The sequence below is a fragment of the Drosophila gunungcola genome, assembly GCF_025200985.1.
Source record: "Drosophila gunungcola strain Sukarami chromosome 2R unlocalized genomic scaffold, Dgunungcola_SK_2 000027F, whole genome shotgun sequence".
Classification (NCBI taxonomy): Eukaryota; Metazoa; Arthropoda; class Insecta; order Diptera; family Drosophilidae; genus Drosophila; species Drosophila gunungcola.
This window is the reverse complement of record NW_026453175.1, coordinates 199,824-219,222: the sequence shown is the minus strand read 5'-3', so window position 1 is coordinate 219,222 and position 19,399 is coordinate 199,824. Positions and strand designations below refer to the sequence as shown.

At 42.2% G+C, this 19,399-nt stretch overlaps 4 protein-coding genes across 13 annotated transcripts in view; 3 read left to right on the top strand and 1 right to left on the bottom strand.

The window, feature by feature from the left end:
* Positions 1 to 12,785, top strand: part of LOC128256765 (zinc finger protein 33A) — a 181,192-nt gene extending 168,407 nt beyond the window's left edge. Inside the window, exon 6 of the mRNA XM_052987367.1 lies at positions 12,773 to 12,785. The gene's annotated coding sequence lies outside the window, so the exon portion shown is untranslated. The remainder of the gene's footprint in view (positions 1 to 12,772) is intronic.
* On the top strand, positions 111 to 4,074 carry LOC128256764 (ankyrin repeat domain-containing protein 13D). 2 transcript variants are annotated; one of them, XM_052987366.1, is made up of 7 exons: positions 111 to 350; positions 473 to 605; positions 668 to 982; positions 1,499 to 1,815; positions 2,031 to 2,126; positions 2,187 to 2,929; positions 3,077 to 3,349. In XM_052987366.1, exons 1-7 carry the CDS (start codon positions 252 to 254, stop codon positions 3,270 to 3,272), a joined length of 1,899 nt encoding a protein of 632 aa, XP_052843326.1. In that variant the 5' UTR covers positions 111 to 251; the 3' UTR covers positions 3,273 to 3,349. The 2 variants fall into 2 exon arrangements, with proteins under 2 accessions (XP_052843326.1, XP_052843325.1); XM_052987365.1 differs by lacking the exon at positions 3,077 to 3,349 and adding an exon at positions 3,368 to 4,074 and having other exon boundaries at positions 112 to 350.
* On the bottom strand, positions 4,091 to 8,804 carry LOC128256757 (exostosin-3). Of its 2 annotated transcripts, none has more exons than XM_052987315.1 (3): positions 8,467 to 8,804; positions 7,663 to 7,788; positions 4,091 to 7,599 (listed from the first exon to the last, which is right to left on the bottom strand). In XM_052987315.1, the coding sequence occupies exons 1-3, from the start codon at positions 8,695 to 8,697 to the stop codon at positions 5,035 to 5,037; spliced, it is 2,922 nt and encodes a 973-aa protein (XP_052843275.1). In that variant the 5' UTR covers positions 8,698 to 8,804; the 3' UTR covers positions 4,091 to 5,034. The 2 variants fall into 2 exon arrangements, with proteins under 2 accessions (XP_052843275.1, XP_052843276.1); XM_052987316.1 differs by having other exon boundaries at positions 7,663 to 7,782; positions 8,463 to 8,543.
* Positions 9,911 to 19,098, top strand: LOC128256762 (beta-glucuronidase). 8 transcript variants are annotated; one of them, XM_052987360.1, is made up of 9 exons: positions 9,911 to 10,236; positions 16,221 to 16,624; positions 16,861 to 17,173; positions 17,234 to 17,771; positions 17,832 to 17,975; positions 18,041 to 18,125; positions 18,182 to 18,358; positions 18,517 to 18,655; positions 18,718 to 19,098. In XM_052987360.1, the coding sequence occupies exons 1-9, from the start codon at positions 10,233 to 10,235 to the stop codon at positions 18,873 to 18,875; spliced, it is 1,962 nt and encodes a 653-aa protein (XP_052843320.1). In that variant the 5' UTR covers positions 9,911 to 10,232; the 3' UTR covers positions 18,876 to 19,098. The 8 variants fall into 8 exon arrangements, with proteins under 8 accessions (XP_052843320.1, XP_052843317.1, XP_052843318.1 ...); XM_052987357.1 differs by lacking the exon at positions 9,911 to 10,236 and adding an exon at positions 12,272 to 12,423; XM_052987358.1 differs by lacking the exon at positions 9,911 to 10,236 and adding an exon at positions 12,590 to 12,741.
* Positions 19,099 to 19,399: the final 301 nt, after the last annotated feature.

Sequence of the window (19,399 nt, the reverse complement as noted above, 5' to 3'; positions counted from 1 at the left end):
TGGGTAATGTTTTTGCTAAAGACTGAAATTGTGTCACTGCTAGTTATTTCGTGCCTAATCCCAAACGATATATCGCTTCACTACTTATTCGACTACCCCAACTAATCGGTTATCGATGGCCCGCAGACAGTGTGGCCAGACTTTCGCCCCGCGCAGTTTGTTTTTTTTTTTCGCGGAGCTCAGTAACAAAAGAAATTGCAATTTAGCCGCAGAGCAGACGGTGCAGATCCAGATCAGAACGGATCCGCAGGATGAGGAGCGTGGAGGAGATCAAGGCGGATTACCCGCTGCACTGGCACATCTGGCACAACGAACTGGAGCAGCTGCAGGCGGCATTGGCAGTCGACGAGGTGAAAAGAAGGGTGGGGTGCTCCGGGGGTGGGTGTGGCCCCGGGGGACAGGTGCTAATTGAATTAGCAGGGTCCGGGGAAATGGCACGGCGATAAAAACCACTGATTCCGTCACCTTGCAGAACGATAAGGAGAAAATCGATCCCCGCGGACGCACGCCTCTGATGCTGGCCGTGCGACTGGCCAATTTGGCGTGTGTTAAATGCCTCCTGGCGTCCAAATGCAATGCCACCTACGAGCACGAAGGCTGGTCTAGTGAGTACACCTTTATCGCCTCCTGAAAGCACTATTAATTCCGCTTTTGAATCGCATCACAGTTGTCCAGGAAGCCGTCTGCACCGGCGATGTGGACATATTGACGGCCATCATCGAAGTCCGGGATCTGCAGCGTCATGTCCAGCGGGTGACGCACGTGCCCAAGCTGCTGCAGCATCTCCTGGACGCCCCCGACTTCTACATCGAGATGAAGTGGGAGTTCACCTCCTGGGTGCCCCTGATGTCGCGGCTTTGTCCCAGCGACACCTACAAGGTCTACAAGCGGGGTGCCAACGTCCGGATAGACACCACTCTTCTGGGATTCGACAACAACACCTGGCAACGGGGCAATCGATCGTACATCTTCAAGGGAGCCAGTAAGTGGAGATATCAGTCAATATAGTGGACATAATCTTTGAAGGGATTCTCCACAATTGAGTTCTCTAAAGAAAAATAAAGTCTTTTTGGTTTAATTCGATGGTATTTACGACCTAATAGAACGTTCATTAAAATAAGATTTCAACCTATAAGCAGTCCTAAACAAATTTAAATTCTGTAAAAATGTAAATTACTCAGATAAGTAACTGTTATTTATTGGGTATCATTCAATATTGCTTAGAGAAACTTTCAAAATTGCAATGTTTTAGATCGAACCCTTCTTTAGGTATATAGCAATTAGAACTTCTTTTTTTGTTAGAAATAAGTCTACTCAAAAATTTTTTAACAACAAGATACATTCTTAATTTTTTTATATACATATATTCATTTCCGAGTTCAAAAAGTTCTAAAATGCCAAAAAATATGTTTCAGCTCAAAGTCAATTTTAAAAAGAGATTAGCTTTTATTCGAATGCTTTCTGAAGATAAAACTCATCCCCTTATTTTCCTTTGCAGAAGAAACTGCCACGATGATCGAAATTGATCACGACACGAACGAGGTGATGGTGGAGGAGATGAGCAGCGACATCGGGGACATTGTGGCCATCCCGCCAGCTTTGGGGACAGTGAGGGCCCGCCTCAATGCCCCGGTTATCACGAACAACATCGAGATGGACAAGATCAGCTTCGAGCGCAACAAGTGTGGCATTTGGGGCTGGCGGAGCGAGAAATCGGAGGTGATCAACGGCTACAACTGCAAGGTGTACGGGGCCAGCAATGTGGAGTTCGTCACCAAGACACGAATGGATCACTTAAGCGAGGAGCAGATCAAGGTAAGATTTTTAACTTTTGTTGCATAGTTTATATTTTGTGGAAACTTTTTCATCAGCGCTACTTAAGTGAGCACTTTTTCCTTCACTTGACGATAGCTCGCTAATTGGTATAATTCATTGAACAGTAAAGAAACTGAATTATATTGCATATCTTAGAAATATTGATGAAAAATATATTTTATTTACTATTGATTTGTTTTTTTTATAAATATTAGAACAAGACAGCAAGGACGCCGCTACATAGTCTGCTGGGAATTGCCGACGAGGACTATGTGTCCCCCGCTGACGCCGCTGCGGCACTCAAAGATCGCGTAGGTTTCAAAATTCAAGTCAAATTGTGACCTCTCTTACAGAATCTAATTCCTTTCTAGACACCCTCGCCTCGTTTGGGGGAAAGTTCCATTGCCGGCGTTGAAAATGGAGGCAGAACCTCTCCAGCTCCGGGAACGCAGAGCAACGGCAGCTCCGCATGTGCGTCGGGCACCAGTACACCCAAGTCTTCCGTCACCCCGGAGGAGTATTTCACTCCGGAGGTGGATCTTCACGGAAGGGACGTCGGCGGTCCCAAGAACCTGAGCACAAAGGTGCAGCGCTTCAAGGCCAACTTGTGGCTGGCCGAGGAGCATCCCATCCGACTGCAGGAACAGGTGCTGCCCATCCTGGACCTCATGTCCACCATGGCCAGTCCACATGTGGCCAAGCTAAGGGACTTCATTACCATGCAGCTGCCAGCCGGTTTTCCCGTCAAAGTGGAAATTCCGCTCTTCCATGTCCTGAATGCCTGCATCACATTTGGAAATGTCTTTGCTCTCACTACGCCCGTGGAGCACGTGGCCACGCTGCAGGAGCAGGATCGGGTTACCTGTCTGGTGGACGATCGCTGCTTCGATGTTCCGGCTCACTACACCAACAGGGGCAGCGATGTCCGCCGCCAGATTCCACTCGATGAGGACGATATGCTGCAGTACGCCATCGAGCAGAGTTTGGTGGAAACAAGCGGCGCCTGCGGCGTGGACGCCAGGGACGACGACAAGGTGGACATCTGGGAGGTGCTTAGGGGCCAAAACGTTGTGGGATCTGATCTTTTGCCCGAGGACGACGAGCAACTGCAGCGGTAAGTCTGTGGGATAATATTGCCCTTGCAGAGTAATTTCATCTGAAACCTGTTTTGCTGAAAATGTAATGTATCTCTGCAAGGGTAACAAACTATGCATGATTAGGTTGTTTAACCAAGACTAACACCCTCAATGGTATCCGCTAGTGGCCACCGCTTCTCCTCGCACTTACTGTCTCCTCACCGCCAGCAGTACGGGCGGTATTCACCCTCCCCCAAGCACCATCCCCAGACCTTTCCCCACTCGCAACTCCAGTTGGAGCCACAAACACGTGGGCGATCCGCCTCGGCGGGTGCGCAATTCAAAAACGATTTGGGCTACATGAAGAAGATCTTCAAATAGTAGCAAGGAAAAGATACCCACACCCCTCCTTTTGTATTGCTAGTTTTGATCCAAGCTTTTTGTGTTCTTGTGCCCTTTTCCCTTATCGATTGCAGAGTTCTTCAGGAATCACTGCTGGGGGCTCATGCGAACCTCCAAAGTGGTTCGCCAGCCTCGGAGGACGACGACGACGGAGGATTCCGGTATGTGGATCCGGACTTGGCCATGGCCATGCGACTGTCGCAGCAGGAGCAGCGAAAATTCGAACTGGAGCGGCAGCAGGAGCAGGAAATGATCGAGCAGGCGCTGAAGCTCAGTCTGCAGGAGCACTAATATCCAACCAGCGATTCCAAATTAAAGTTCTTTTGATTTCTAGTGTAAACTTCGGACTAAGTTGTATAAATAATACGAGTACTTTAAGTTCCCCCCTCGCATCCTTCTCCGCCCCTGTCCTTGCATTGAATTGTGATACAAGCGGGACACAAACGGGAAGCTGTCGCCTGGTCTCAACTCGTCCACTCGCAACCGAAGGATCCACCCTCTATACACCATGTATCCAAAGTAGTCCTCTTAGCTGTAGCTTTTGCAAATGTATCTAGTATCGGGTAGATACTGTCTTAAAGTTAAGTGCGTGTGGTGGCGGAAAGATGTCGTTTGCCGACTTCCAACCGGTTAGCCACATGTGTGCGTGTCCTTAATCTGTATTCACTAATCAACATTAACCATAATTTATACTAATCTACACCCACTCACATCATGCGCATGTAAGCAAGTCACTTTTTTGTGTAAATGAAGAAAATATATGAAATAATCATCAGGAAAACTCGACTTTTTATACATAGTCTTTCAGCTTCGTTTATTAAGCACTATATACAGAGTCAAAATCGGTACACAACTTATGCTAATTAAGCAAACATAGTAAAAAGTCTTAGAATTTGTTTTGGTATCCTTTCAAGGTGTACAGCTTGTTTTCCTAACACTATTTCCCTGGATTTCGAAAGTGAAGTTCAGAAAACGACTGATAGTCTTATAAAGCCAAGCGAAAAGAGTTCATGATCAGACATAAGCGAGCTGTGCAATCACCATTGGCTTATCTGCGGCCATACTTAGGTCAAAGTAGAGTATATACATTTACATATTGGCTTGTTCAGGTTTTCACAGATTACAATTTTTGTTCGATTAGTAATCACTTCTTTTGAGACTGAATCTAAAAGATAATTTATTTGCACAGAACATTGATGGGTTATATTATATAAATGAGTGGGTTCCTAAACTTTCTACCTAAAATAGACTATATTTATATATTTTCAAAAGTAATTGCACGGGTTTGGTTAAAATTATAAAAGATAATTTTTAAGAAAATATTTAATTAATTGCAAAATGTCACCACATGCCGGACTCATTAGATATTAACTATTCAAAGCTCAGTGAAGAACACTATTGATCAGTGAATTTAAACATAATACATAAGTAAAAAAAAAATTACAAATGAAATCTATTAAAACTTTTTCAAAATACAAATTACAGATCATACAGATATTTAACATTTAAAAACAATCAAATAAATCGATATGAGCTGATTAAGCTCTCGATGCATTAGATTAAAATGAGTTTGCAATTTTTGAGACTTACATTAAGCTCTAAAATAGAACATGTGAAAACCAGAACACGCCTGATAAGTTGTGCTTACATCTAGGAGTCATTCAGCTGGTGATCACTTCGGTTAGGTAAGTGAAGTGGCCGCCGTTGTCGGAATAGGGCTTTTGGGGGATAGGTTTTACGACTAGATGTACTTGAAGCACTTCTGCTTGTCGTGCGGGATGCGGGTCTTGAAGAGAATGGAGTCCGCCCGGAATTGGGTGTTCAGCAGGGGCGTATAGCCGAACACCCGGCTAAAGAAGTTGATGCACTTGTGCCGCTCCTGGAAGTGTGTGTCGTCTTCGCTGAGCGAAACCGGACATCCGGGGCAGCGGAATGTCCACCTGGAGGTCACTTTGACGGGGGGCTTCCTCGTTATGTGCGACACGAGGAAATTCATTGCAATGTCCTCGCAGTTCATGTACTCATCCACTTTATCCCTGATCGCCTGCGGCAGGTGGTACGTGTACAGGTAAAGGTAGTACTTGTGCACGAACGCCGCTCCAGTCAGCACCATGCTCAGTTCGCAACTGTAGTTGGAGTTGTAGTGCCACTGCCCATTGGGGTTGCCCAAGTCCCAGGCATGATAGCGTCCTGGAAAGCCCACAACCCTGTCGCGATGCTCTCGCCACACCCGAAACCCGAACAGGATTTCATCATGCCGCAGGTGGGCATCATCGTCGACGGAGAGCACCGCTTCGGTTTCGATGACATCAAAGGGCAGGAATCGGTTGTTTAGTGAATTTCTGGGAGCGCGGAGCACTGCCACAGGAACTCCAATGTCCGGCCAGCGTAAATCATCAAGCGGAGGCTTGGGGGAATTCCACACCACCACCACTTTGTGCAGGTATGGCAGTCCATACAGTCTGCCAAGTGAATCCATCAGGACCTGCTCCCTTTCGTAGGTCAACATTACGATGGTGAACTGCTCTCGGGGATAGTTTCCACCCAGGGACTCTCCAAATTCCTTGCCCGCTCCTCCCAGTCCCTTGCCTATCGGCCGGAAGCCAGTGTGCGAGCCCATGAACTTGGCCTCCGATGGCATCGCCGGATCGAAAGGCAGCTGTGGGTATAGGTAAAAGGGGTCCAGCCAATCGTTCCACGCTTCTTTCGCCTGCATCCTCAGTATGGTGTAGTTTCGCCGGTAGGCGGGACTGGGATACGGCGGTTCTATCGGACCCAACGACTCCTCCGGTTCCGTGTCCAAGCCGACCGGCGGATCGGATTTCAGGGGTATAAACGTGCTGTTGAACACACTTTGCGCTATGACAGCGGGCACTGGTCGTGGGGGAATGCCCAGGCGATCCCGCAGACTGGCAATCACCGTGTCCACGGTGGCCTGCACGGAGCTTAGGTAGCGCTCCCAGACAAGTCGCCCCTGGCGTCGCAGCAGCAGCAAATCTGCATCCTGAACTGCTCTTAGAAGAAAGTGCAGCTCCGTTATCCGAGCTTTTGGCAAGAGAAGGGCTGATCTCCTCCAATCCAGAGTCTCGGCGTATGGCAAACGCAGCTCATCTGCTCCGAGAATTACCGGCACGGCTCCTGAGCGGAGAGCCTCATAGATCCTGGCCAGCATTAGCGTGGAGGACACTCGGCCATCTAAGGGGGGTAAAATCAATGCAAAGGTGGAGTCCTTGAGCAACTGCCGACGCGAAGAGTCCGATCCACAAAGCGTCCAATCTGGCAGGGAATCCCCCTCCTGTTGCTCCGTCGCCGGGATGCACTGGAACTGCAGGACAAACTGATCCTGCGTGGCTCCTTTGGCCATATCAGCCAGGTGCTCCAGAATGAAGGCATCCAGAGGGTTCAAGCCACTTTGTTTGGGCCTAAGTTCTCCCTGGTAGCTAAGCAGGTACTTTCTTCTTGCGGGCACCATTCCCGCGCACTCCTGCCACACATCGCCACCAGGTGGTCCCAGAATCGGGGGCACAATAAGATCGTATCCGGAACGAAACTGGTCCCGCTCAAAAGCACTCTGCACCACAATGGCTCGCATGGTGTTCTGCTTGTAAAGGGGATTCGTGCGACGCGAGGTGAGGTCTCTTCTCGCCAAGTTGAGCAGCACATGGTTGCGTCCATCGCCGCCCCAATAAGGCAGGCTGTACAGTTTCTCCATGTCCACGGGGCAGTCATTAGCATGGCTCGGAGTGGAGGGCTGTTGGTGCTCCGCCTCCTGCGCCGCATATCGATTGTTTCGCAGGAGATCCTGCTCCAGGAGCGCCTCTCCCACCAGCACTAGATATATGCAGGCATGCTTGGGATCCTTAACTATGTGGGCATTGTACCCCAAAGTCTGTTTTAGCGTGGTCTTCAGGAAACCATCGATATCGTAGCCCTTTCGTTGCACACTATGCTCATCTGGATCGTACAGATAGACTGGAAATCCGGAGGTTAGACTGCAGCGGGAGTGGTTGAAGCAGTTGTGCATCTCGCAGCTGGCTGCCATTCCTCCAGTGATGGGATTCATCCGTCTAGGCAGTGTGTTGGGCAAAAGCGAGCGGGGCAGGGCTAAATCAGGGGTATTCCGCTGAACGGCCTCTCGCTGGGCCACCTGTGCCTGCTCCACGGAGATCTTCAGTCGCTCCAGTTCTGTTTGCTCCCGCAGGAGTTCCTGTTTCAGCTCCTCGATCTTCTGGTTGTACTGACTTATGTCCGACTGCAGCTTCTGGCGACGGGATTCCAGTTCGCGCAGCTCCACGGACACAGTGCTCTGGGTGGAAGCAAATTAGCTACAAGTTCTGGATTTTTCAGCTTTAATTTTCCCAGCTCTCACCTTGATTCTGACCATCTCCTCAATGCGCATCTTGAGATCTCCTGCCCGCATGGCACTGAAATCCTCGTAGGCATCCAAAAGCGGTGAACTCCGATGAAGATCCAATGGTGGGGCATCTTGCTCCGCCTGAAAAAGATGTAGTTATTACCAAATTTTTGAAGTATTATCGATGATGAGTTAATGTCTTTGACATTTTCTGATAACGTTAAAATATAAGCTAAGAGAATACAGCTGCGGTCAAGGAAATGGCACTTAAAACTTTGTAGTTATTTCAATTAGTTGTATTATTTCTTAGTGTACTGAACATTAACGGGTCATTATTAAGTAATTGTTTCCGAACTCGGAAATCTATAATACTATTTAATTTTAATATTTAAAATCAAATCAAAAAGATAGTAATGCAAATGAATAAGTTTGTATAGAATTAAAATCCAATGGTTCAGAAACAGAATAACCCCTAATTATCAAGCATTTAAAGTGCATTTGGCGACTTCAGATAACGATATTATTATTATTATATGTTATTGATTCTACATATTATACAAATTTAACATTTTAGCAGTTGCAATTAGACCTGATCTGAACATTTTAAACACGTTAGATATTACAAATACAAATTATCGTATTAAAAATACGTATATGTATATTAAATTAAAGCTATACTCGATCAACAAGGATTTTGGATATTTGACACGAGCCGAATCAATGTAATGACCTAAAAACATGACCTCCGCACTGGCGCCCCCCATCCCCCATTGGAGTTCAACTCCTGCTTCGATCAGATAGACCATTCAGGATACCTACGCTGAGAATGCGGTACGCCAGGCAGGATGCGAGGAGCAGGAACATCAGGAGCACCGCCGGCAGCTTGTAGCGCCGGAACTGGCGCCACCAGGACGTCCGCTGTGCCATCGGGTGGCGGATTGGGGCGGTGGAGGATGATGGGGCACAGGCGTCCTTGCCGCCGCCACTGCCACTGCTGTCCAGGGGGTGGTACGCCTCTCCGGAGTGGCCAAGGTCGTACGCCGGGGCCATGGCATCAGCTTCAGCTCGCGATCTCACCAAAATAATGCATTTATTTACACTTATTCGCGAGTTCCTTGCGTTTAGTTGGCAACGCGGGTCAGGGATGCATCGCTATCGCTGGGATATCGTAAGTCATCGCACGGCGACATCTATCGGTGTCTATCTGTTATCGGCTTAGACCGCCAAATACAAATTTCCATTTGTAAGCATTTTTCAAATGAATTAATAAAAACTAATTTAGGAACCTGTTGGGAAACAATAAAAATGCTTTTGTCGTTCAGTAACATCTAACTGCAATATCGCTTTACTCAAAATTAAATAATACAAACACATTCAAAATACCAAAAAATTAAAAAAAAAATTTTTAACTTAAAATTAAAGATTGTTGTTGAAAAGTATGTAACAGGTAGAAGGAATCGTTTCTGACCAAAAAAAAGTATATAAAAAGTATATGTCGGTATGTCTGTCTGCCTGTTCGTACGTATGATCATCAAGATCTCGAAAAATATAAAATCCAGAGGTTTTGGATTAAATTTGTAGATATGCCTTCTCAGCGCAGGTTTATTTCAAATTTGGGCACGAGTATATGGTGGAGTATATGCTGTATTCGTTTATTCGGTCAATTTCTATCGACTTACACAAACATTTTTCAAATCGAACTACTATACTTCTTTAGATTTTTAGGACATTTAAAAATTCAAAGTTCTTTTCGCTCTCAGATTGTTTTCCGCTGTTTTCTGGGGCATTTTTATTTGAAATTGGTTAGCTGAGTGAAGGGTATCTAACAGTCGGTATAGCACATAGCTTTCCTTCTTGTTTTCTTATTTATTCATGCAATCCCTTTCTCCCCTTGTGTCAATTGGTATGCGATAACACCATCAAGTCCAGGCTCTAAATTTTTTAAATTGTATTTGGATGTACAAATAAAAACTTAATATTAAAAGATTTATGAATTTATTTTGTCACTAGATTAAATACAAATACAAATAAAACAATATCAGAGCTAGAAAGTATTTAATTTATTAATATTTTTTTTAGTCCATAATGACTAATGATTTCGGACACATGTATATAGGAGTACTACTACCATTATTTTATTCGTAGTTGCCGTATTCATTGTAAGTGCCATTACGTTTTTGAAATTGCCGCCCAAGCCAGACATTTCGTCTAACAGTGGCTGCTCTCAACAGCGAAACAACAGTTTGTGTTGAACAGCGGACTCAAAGCGACGTATGAGTCGGATTTTTGAACACGACTTGGCAAACATTGCTTGCGATTTTAGTAGCATCTAAATCAGCGGTGTGCCGGTTTCGTCTTGCGGTTGGGCTTCCGTTTGTTTTCGTTACTTAATCACCGGCAGTACGCTTAAAACACTTAAAACGAATTTTAATAGCCGCGAAATGACAGCCAACTTATAAACAGCTGAGGTCGAGCTTTAATTACAACCGAAAGAGTTCCTAAGTGCACAAAACTACCCCGGAGTTTAATTATAAGCCCACAGAAACATCCATCATCGGCCGGAATCCTGCACGGAATACTCCAATATGGGTAAACGCTTCTATTAATATTTACTGTCGGTGACATTTTCACTTTCTTCGGCCGCCCATTGATTCTTTTCTTTGCTTTGGGCCTGCTTTTGTGGGCCGGGCCTTGAAAGTGAAAGCCAAACGAAAGGAAAATGGCAATATGCGTGGGTACATTCCATCGATACCCTAGCACTTGGCACCTAGAGGTGCGATATTTCGGGGGACAGAGATACATTTAAATATCATTCATAACAGACTTTACTTTCGGTTTCCTGTTTTCACAGTTCGGGATGACCTTTTCTACACAATCGTCAACAGACTTGTTATATTACTCTCTACAAATTGTTCCCCTTACTTTCTAGATTGGCAAAATATTGACTTTGAATTGAAATAATTAAATTTGTAAGGGGTTAAATTAAAGACTAGTTTTCTGGTACTTACTTGTGAGTCAAACTGAAAATGAATTATTCAGGTTTTTCGGTTAATAAACAAATCTAATGATGTAGAAGATATTTTATTTCTTTTTCAAATTTGCCAAACAATGTCTTCAAAGCAATGTAAATGAAAAAAAACCCCTTCCATTAAATCATTATTTTTGATAAGATATTATATTAACATTCTGACTCGTTTTCTTTGATGAAAGGTCTTTACCCTTGCACAAATCTAATTTTAATTTATTATACATTTGTCTCTTTGTTTAATTTAGTGATTTCCACCTTACTAAAGTTCTAATCTTATTAGTGCCTGATAACCTTTGTTTGGCCCCATAAGTTTAGCAAATATTATTGGCTGGGATTAGAAAATGTTTTTCCTAGTCAATATAAATAATAATAAAGCGGGATTTAAATATTTACTAACGAGCTTAAGAAGGGATTCTCATCATTTTTAAAATTGTAATAAGATTAGATGCCTATACCAAAAAAAAATAGAGACACTTTTCAAGTTCTTATTTTCTTAAATTATTTATAAATATTTTTTAGTCAATTTAGCTTAACCATCAATATCAACTTATTTTCTAGGGGAGTTACAACTTCCGCATTTCGTTCCCAATCAAGACTAATTAAACTCCAGTTCGAGACCAGTCCAGTAACACTTAATTGAAACTTAGACCTTTCCTCCCACAAAACTTTTCATGTGTACAGTCAAGCTTGCATAACGTTATTAGCATAAAAATAAGTAAAATATTAATGCACAAAAAATAATTGTTTATATGAAAATTCTAATGCACGTATTTGGTTTTAGTCTCTTTTTCTGTGCTTACAGTGAATACATGATTTAAGAATTTTGATATGGATATATTGGGAGACTTTTTTAAATTTTGTATTTTATTATGGAGTTTTTGAATTTAAGTATAAGTAAGTCTTTTATTTTAATATTCAAAGAACGGCAAATTAGAACTGGGTTGTGATTATTATTTTTACAGCTTTTGTTGTGGTTATTTAATTATTCAACTTACACTTGGAGTCATAAATTTAATGTTCCCAGATGAATAATTGGGAAAAATGTATTTGGCGAACTCCTAAAAAATGTTCCTTTTCTTATTTTATAAAAAGCTAAAAATAAAGACGATAGAGCGGCTATTTTGCCTCTAAAAACATTAAAATACTCTGATGAGTATTAATGGGAAAAATTTGATGTTTTCATGAACTCAGACATAGACCTTATCGTTACAGTGGTTTTAAAGCAAATACTGGGGGCTTAGAATTTGAACTAATGAAGCTGGACTGTAGAGGGGCCCGATTCGTTGACCCCGTATGACGAATGCTTTGGATTTGGAACAAGCGGCTTCGGCTTCGTCTGCGGATTATCGGGGTGAGGGTTGGTCGGCGGTGGGCTTAATTAGGGGCACATTCAGTGCAGTGGCGGTGCGTGTCTTTCTACCCCCCAAACCCAAGCCCCAACCCCCAACCCCCAACCGCCAACCCTTCGACCTTTGCCGCTGGCAAAAGCATGCGGCCTCAACTGCCTTGCCCACTAATGGCACATCCGCCATGGGCTTCCGCGGATCCGGACTCGGACTCGGACACTCAAACACTCGGATTCCGAATCCGATTCAGTTACGCCGCAACGCTGAACGTAGCCGCAAGAAACCGGCTCTCTCCGGCAAACAAGTGCGGATAGTTGGGATCTAAATCCGAGTCTGCAGCTTTCCGGGCAGTTGACATGCATTTGAAGATCCGTCTCACGTGTCGCAAATATGAAATTTGGGGTAAGCACATCACACTGGCACTTGGCACTGGGCACTTGGCCCTGCTCCGGTTCTGGATATGTTTTTCTGGCTCAGTTCGGTTCGGATCGTTCGGTTCGGTGCGGTGCGTTGTGATGTGATGACTACTGCCCTCCGTTCAGAATTTAGTTCAGTGCGTAACGGTGCATCGCCCGCTGTGGCAGGCATTTTAATATCGGAGTTTCACGTACTGAGTACTGAGGCCTTAAAAGCCCCAAGCGGCGCAAGTGCAAACTCAGTTGATTTTGGTTAGCAGTGGGTGTCGAATCGCAGCAGGATAGTGATTGCCAATCGCCATGTGTAAGACCAGTGTCCTCATTGTGAATCAAAGTATATAAATAGTGCGAAATGATAGTTTAATTTATGAAGAAAGGTTTACATTAGCATTTTGGATGAGGAAATCGCAGAGGATAAAAACTCCAACGCTTTTTTTCACACAAAATTGTACTTAATATTTGTTTAATTAAATCAATTATGCCTTTTACAATTAGGTACTTTAAACTGCGAATGCGGATGACTACTAGCTTAAAAATGTTGAACATGTTTTTTAATGTGCGAAGCCAGTAATAATTTACACAAACAGAAAGTTTATTATAAATGTGAAAATAATAAAATTTAACACTTTTATGGATTTAAATGACTGAAAATCAAAAATGCAGCTTAATAGTTTTTCGATAAATGTGTGTTAAAACGAAACTAAAACATCCATATAAAATGTGTGTATTAACAGCAAAAAAAATTATTGCTTGGAAAAAACAACTTGTCTTCAATATTGGAAATAAAATTTTAAAAAAATTAATATCGCAACAAAAATGTGTACATTTGTTCATAGTAAAATATGTGTTTCGTGGTATAATATTATTTATGCGAGTTCCAGTCATCTGATAGTTCCTTAATCTGTATCTTTGTAATGATAAATAATCTTTTATTTTAAACAAAGTAGACTGCAGAAGTAACCTACCGTACCTACAGGAAAATTTAGGTTTTTTTAATATGTACAGACCATATAACAATAGTTATCAGTCCTTTTAATTAACTTTTAAATTTAAACTTTACACTAGTTCTGGATCTTTATTATAAATTAATTAACCATCACATAATTTAAATAACTTATCCTCATTAACAATATTTAAACAGGAAGTAATGAGAACGACAACCAATACAGTCAGGTCCGCTACCGATATAAAAACAGTCTATTTATGTATGTTTATTGCAATAAGAGATGGTTACAGATAACTAAGACACAGAATTAAATTAGTCGATTTGATTAAGGAATGGGAGGATTATCGTTGATTGCGATTGGTAAGATAACGCATCAATATATAATGAAAATCAGCTTGTGCATGTATAATTTATGTACAAACTGCATGGACATGAAACAATATGGGATTTCAAAGTACTACAAATGCATTAGAACTTTTCGACAATCTCTCAAAATTAAAAAAAAGGATACACAAATATCGGTTATTAAAAAGACTCAAATTTGGTTTTTCATTGGTAAAGTTTTAAAATATTTTCAGATAAAAAATATTGTAATAAAGAGATTTTTATGGGAATAATCAAGACAAAACGACAGAGTCAAGGGAACAGTTTGCCAGCCACAAAGTAGTGTTGCCTTCTTTACAAGAAGCTTTTTTAAAAAACCATTTAAAAACAATGTTTTTATTAACGAAACTAAAAAATTTAATTTCTTGCAAGTATGTTTCTAGGTTTCGAAATGATTCAATATTCAATAACTCAATAGTTATGATTCAGGGTCTGGCTAATAATGTCCGGTATGTTTCACTTATATTCATGATTCATTTTAGAATAATGAAGCCCAAGCTGTCATCTTATTTTTGTAGCATGTACTTAAAATATATAAAATTCTAAATTCGAAATACAACAGCTATCTAAAAGTAAACCAATCGTATTGCATCGATGAGATATCGATCTTTGCTATCTACGGATGCCATTTGAGAAGCTTTTCCCTGAGCTTTTCTTTGTGCCCCCAGCGGTAGACAGCTTTTACGATTAGACAGCTGATTACCGGGCCAAAACATGTGAGATGCGATAAATAAATGGAGGAAGTAGTTTCCCGGCGACCAGCGAACGTGAGAGAACTGGGCAAAGTTCTCGGTTCCTCTTGTCTGCATGCGTATTATGGGATTGTGGCGGTTTCTGAAATGTTCGTCGCTTTTTTTCGCCATTTAGAAAACGTGTTTAACTAGCAAAACAAAGTGCCCAACAATGCGCCCGACATTTGCATAATAACAAAACCAAAACAAAAGCGGAAAAAAAAACAAAAGCAAAGCAGAACATGAATAAAAACAAAAACAAAACCGAAACCGAAATCTAAGCAGAGAACGATGACACATGCTCATAAGTGTATCTGTGTTTAATTTTCTGGGAGAGAGCGAAAGCGTTTCGCCAAGCACCTTGAAAGCTCAGCTCTCCGGTTTCGCCCTTCTGCTTTGTGCCGCTCATTCGCATTGTTCAGCTCTTTGCTTTGTCCATTGTCCTGATCGTGTTGTTGCTGCTAGCATTTTATATAGTAAAGTTTACGATTTCATTTCCGTTTTCCTTTGATTCGATTCTCTTCGTTCCGTTTCGTTTCGCCCGCCGACTTTGAAAATCGGATAAAAACCATTGTCCAAGTGAGTATGAATGTCGCTGCTTTACGGCTTGTTACCGTTACAGAAAAGGTGACATTAGAGAATTTTAATTAATCTGAGTAATAAAAAAAGAATCTAGGGAATGGGGAAATCAACATTAGAAGGCCGATAAGATATGCGTAGAGTGTCGTTTTTTGGGGAAAACGTATTGGTTCCATTTTTTTTTTGAGTCTTTGACGAGTATCAAAGAAGAATCATTGGTATATACTTATGTACAAATGTACAAAATTATGTGTTTCACAGTAATTCAATTGTGATCAACATTTAATTATATTTTTAAAGCCAAGGGCGTTAGTACCATAAAATATACAAGCCCTGAATAAATATTTATTTTCTCTCTAAAAAATGTATTTTCTATATTAAAGAAATTACTTTTGAGTATAAAATGTACAACATTATTTATTTTTGTTATAATTACAGCATTACAATTGCAGTGTATTGGGAAAATAACGATAAGATAAACTTACATATGTACATATGTACATATGTTATCGATGTTTATAGAAAGAAGTCCATTGGTATTGTAACTTCTTAGAATTTTTAAAAATAATAAATTAAAAAAAAGGTTGTAATGACTTCACACTACACTGTATCACAATTTTTTTTTTTTTTAAAACATGTTGAAGATCTAAATGTTCATACACAATTTAGCACTGCGATTTATAAATTTCCATTTGTAACGTATTTAAATTTTTTCGATCTTTTAAAATAATAGCACTCCATTTTATTAAATTTTGTTTGATAGTTTTGTTTTGGGTACGCTCATGATATTGTGTATTCATAGATATTCTCTTATCAGGAAAAGACAATCGATGACACGATTTACAAATACTATTGGGTTATTTGCTCGGCATTGCCGATTACTGTGGCACTCTTTAACAACTCGAACGTGAAAAAATCAAATTGCAAATGTACAATATACAAGATGTTTAACCACGTTCAATTTTTCCCAGTTATTCCTCTTACCTCGCGCATGTCTCTGTATAATCGAGTTTTTCCCCTTATCAAAAAGTGGAAATTTCCGATAGGCAAAATAATCACCTACATTATCGGTGTGTTATATTCACACCGACGTATGTATAATCTTTACCATTTCTTACACCGTTTATATCTATGTATCCGCAGCTCTCTCCTTCTTCTCCCTGGTCACTGGTCTCTACGTCCTGCACTTTTCCATAGCCCTGATCCTCGTGAACAAGGAAGTGCCCCAGACGCGCGGTATGCTATATCCCAGGGAATCGGAGACGCGGGAGGTGCGTTCTCTGGACGGAATCTGGAACTTTGTGAGGTCGGATCAGGCGAATCCCACGCAGGGAGTACGGGATGAGTGGTATGCCAAGGAGCTGAGCCAGAGCAAGCCGACGATTCCGATGCCAGTGCCCGCTTCCTATAACGACATTACCACGGATAACCTGAGGGATCACGTGGGAACTGTGTGGTACGACCGGAAGTTCTTTGTGCCCCGCTCCTGGGCAAAGGATCAGAGGGTCTGGCTGCGTTTCGGCAGTGTTCACTATGAAGCCTATGTGGTAAGTATCCATGAATTTTATTTATTAGCCTACACATCATCCCAGTACTTTAAGTTGTAGTTGTGGGAGTACAATTTAAAAACAAATTTATAGGCGATGATACCACAGAAATGGTTAGAAAATGCTTAGATTTCCAATCCTTAAAAGTATTCGAATTGTAAAAGTATCTATAGGAACAATTTTGTATGATAACTCAAGACTAATGATTTACATATACAATTTCCTATCATTTTCAGTGGGTCAACGGTCAGAAGGTAGTGAAGCACGAGATGGGTCATCTGCCCTTCGAGGCGGAAGTGACGGATCTCCTGAATTACGGGGCCGAGAACCGGATAACCGTGATGTGCGACAATGCTCTGATCCAGACGACAGTGCCGCAGGGCAGGATCACGGAGGTGCCCAACGATGGAGGCATGACCATTGTGCAGAGCTACACCTTTGATTTCTTCAACTATGCGGGCATTCACAGGAGTGTTCATCTGTACACCACGCCACGCACCTTTATCGAAGAGGTTGAGGTCACCACAAACTTGTCTAAAGACGCCAGTGGTGAGATCATAAAGAAGCCATATTAAATTGGTTGTGGTTTAACTTTTTCCTCTATTGCAGTTGGAGATGTGATATTTAGCGTGAGCGTGAATGGAAGCGCTGCCAACGAGGCGGATAACGTCCTACATATCCAGGCCAACCTGTACGACAAAGAGGGTGTATTGGTGGCTAATGTCACGTCGGATGGAAAGCTTGGCGGCAAGTTGCAGGTGAACCAGGTGAAGCCCTGGTGGCCCTACCTGATGCATCCCGAACCCGGTTACCTTTACGAGCTGGAGATCAAGCTGCTGGCCACCAACGAAGAACTTTTGGATGTCTACCGTCTCAAAGTGGGAATACGCAATTTGAGTTGGGACAAAAAGCAGTTCCTGATCAACGGAAATCCCGTTTATTTCCGTGGATTTGGACGCCACGAAGATGCGGATATTCGTGGCAAAGGGCTGGATAATGCCCTGATGGTCCGCGATTTCAACCTGCTCAAATGGATCGGTGCGAATGCGTACCGCACCTCGCATTATCCCTATTCCGAAGAGTCCATGCAGTTTGCGGACGAGCACGGCATCATGATCATCGACGAATGTCCCAGTGTGGATACGGAGTTAAGTTATTCTATCTCACCGGGAGGATTTATACTGATGTTGTACATTTCGATTTTCAGAAACTACAGCCAAGAGCTGCTGGGCAAACACAAATCCTCGTTGGAGCAGCTCATCCATAGGGATCGCAACCATCCGAGTGTGGTGATGTGGTCTATTGCGAATGAACCTCGTACTGGCAGTATGAGTGCGGACTCCTACTTTGAGTGGGTATTTTTAAACTTGATGGTAGTTTGCCAGATACTACTGATCTGTTACTATATCATTCCAGATTAGTGGCAAATTACACGCGTTCTCTGGATAGTTCGCGACCTATTACTGCTGCCATTGCCGTCCCCCACACCCAGGACAAAGCGGTAAATGAAGTGTGCATTACCCTCACCCCTTCACTTATATAATCAATCTGTAACAGGGCCGTTCCCTAGACATCATCAGCTTCAATCGCTATAATGCCTGGTATTCAAACACTGGACGGCTGGACATGGTAACTCAAAATGTGATCGAGGAGGCCACCGCCTGGAATAAACATTACAACAAGCCCATTATTATGTCTGAATATGGAGCAGACACCCTGGAGGGTTTGCATATGGTGAGTATGGATTCAAATGGGAGTAAAAACTCGAAGATCTTTTTCCATGATTATATTTTCATAATTAATTTTATTGGGATAATATTATCATAATAATGTAAAATATCAATATTAATTTAAATAAAAGTTAAATTAATGTTACACTTTTGCACTTTTAGCTACCCGCTTATGTGTGGTCAGAAGAGTTCCAGACGGAGGTGTTTTCCCGCCACTTTAAGGCCTTTGACGAGCTGCGCAGAAAGGGCTGGTTTATCGGCGAGTTTGTGTGGAACTTTGCCGACTTTAAGACAGCTCAAAGTGAGTGATACCCAATATGAAATACGTTTTTTACATTATATATATAAATAAACGCTTTGCAGGCTATACCCGCGTGGGTGGCAACAAAAAGGGCGTCTTTACCCGCGCCCGTCAACCCAAAGCGGCTGCCCATCTTCTCCGGAAGAGATACTTTGCCTTGGGCAGGGATCTGGACCAATGCAGCTTCCCGGAGGACCTCTTCACCTACATTGCGACCTGATATCCAAATGGATAGATGAAAGTATTTTGCCCTGTAAATAAGCTTCCTCGCCAAGAAGAAACTTTTTAATCTTGGTTACTGCCACCTGGATTTGCATTTTTCCCATATTTCCATTCCGCTGCATTGCCCTGTACAATATAAAATGCCTAGCATTAGTTCATTGTATTTTTGTATGTATTTGTAAGCGTAAGATAGTAAATAAAGTGCATTATTTATATTTACCAATTATGTTTAAAATTTTGAAAATATTTGCAATATTGCTTGCAAAATATCTGAAATTGGCGCCAAACTATCGATAGTTTTCGATTTCCAGCTGATAACATTGACTGTAAAGCTCGTATAACAGTTTGAGCTTTCAGCCCCTTAACAGAAAGCGCACGAAATGTTACCGCAAGCAAATAACATTAAAAAAACAAATTCATGATGTTAAGGTATGTTTAAAAAAACCACTTTATGCCTTGCAAATTGAAATGCTTTGCTATTTGCTATTGCTATTTGTTCGAGCTGGATCGGACGACTCTAGC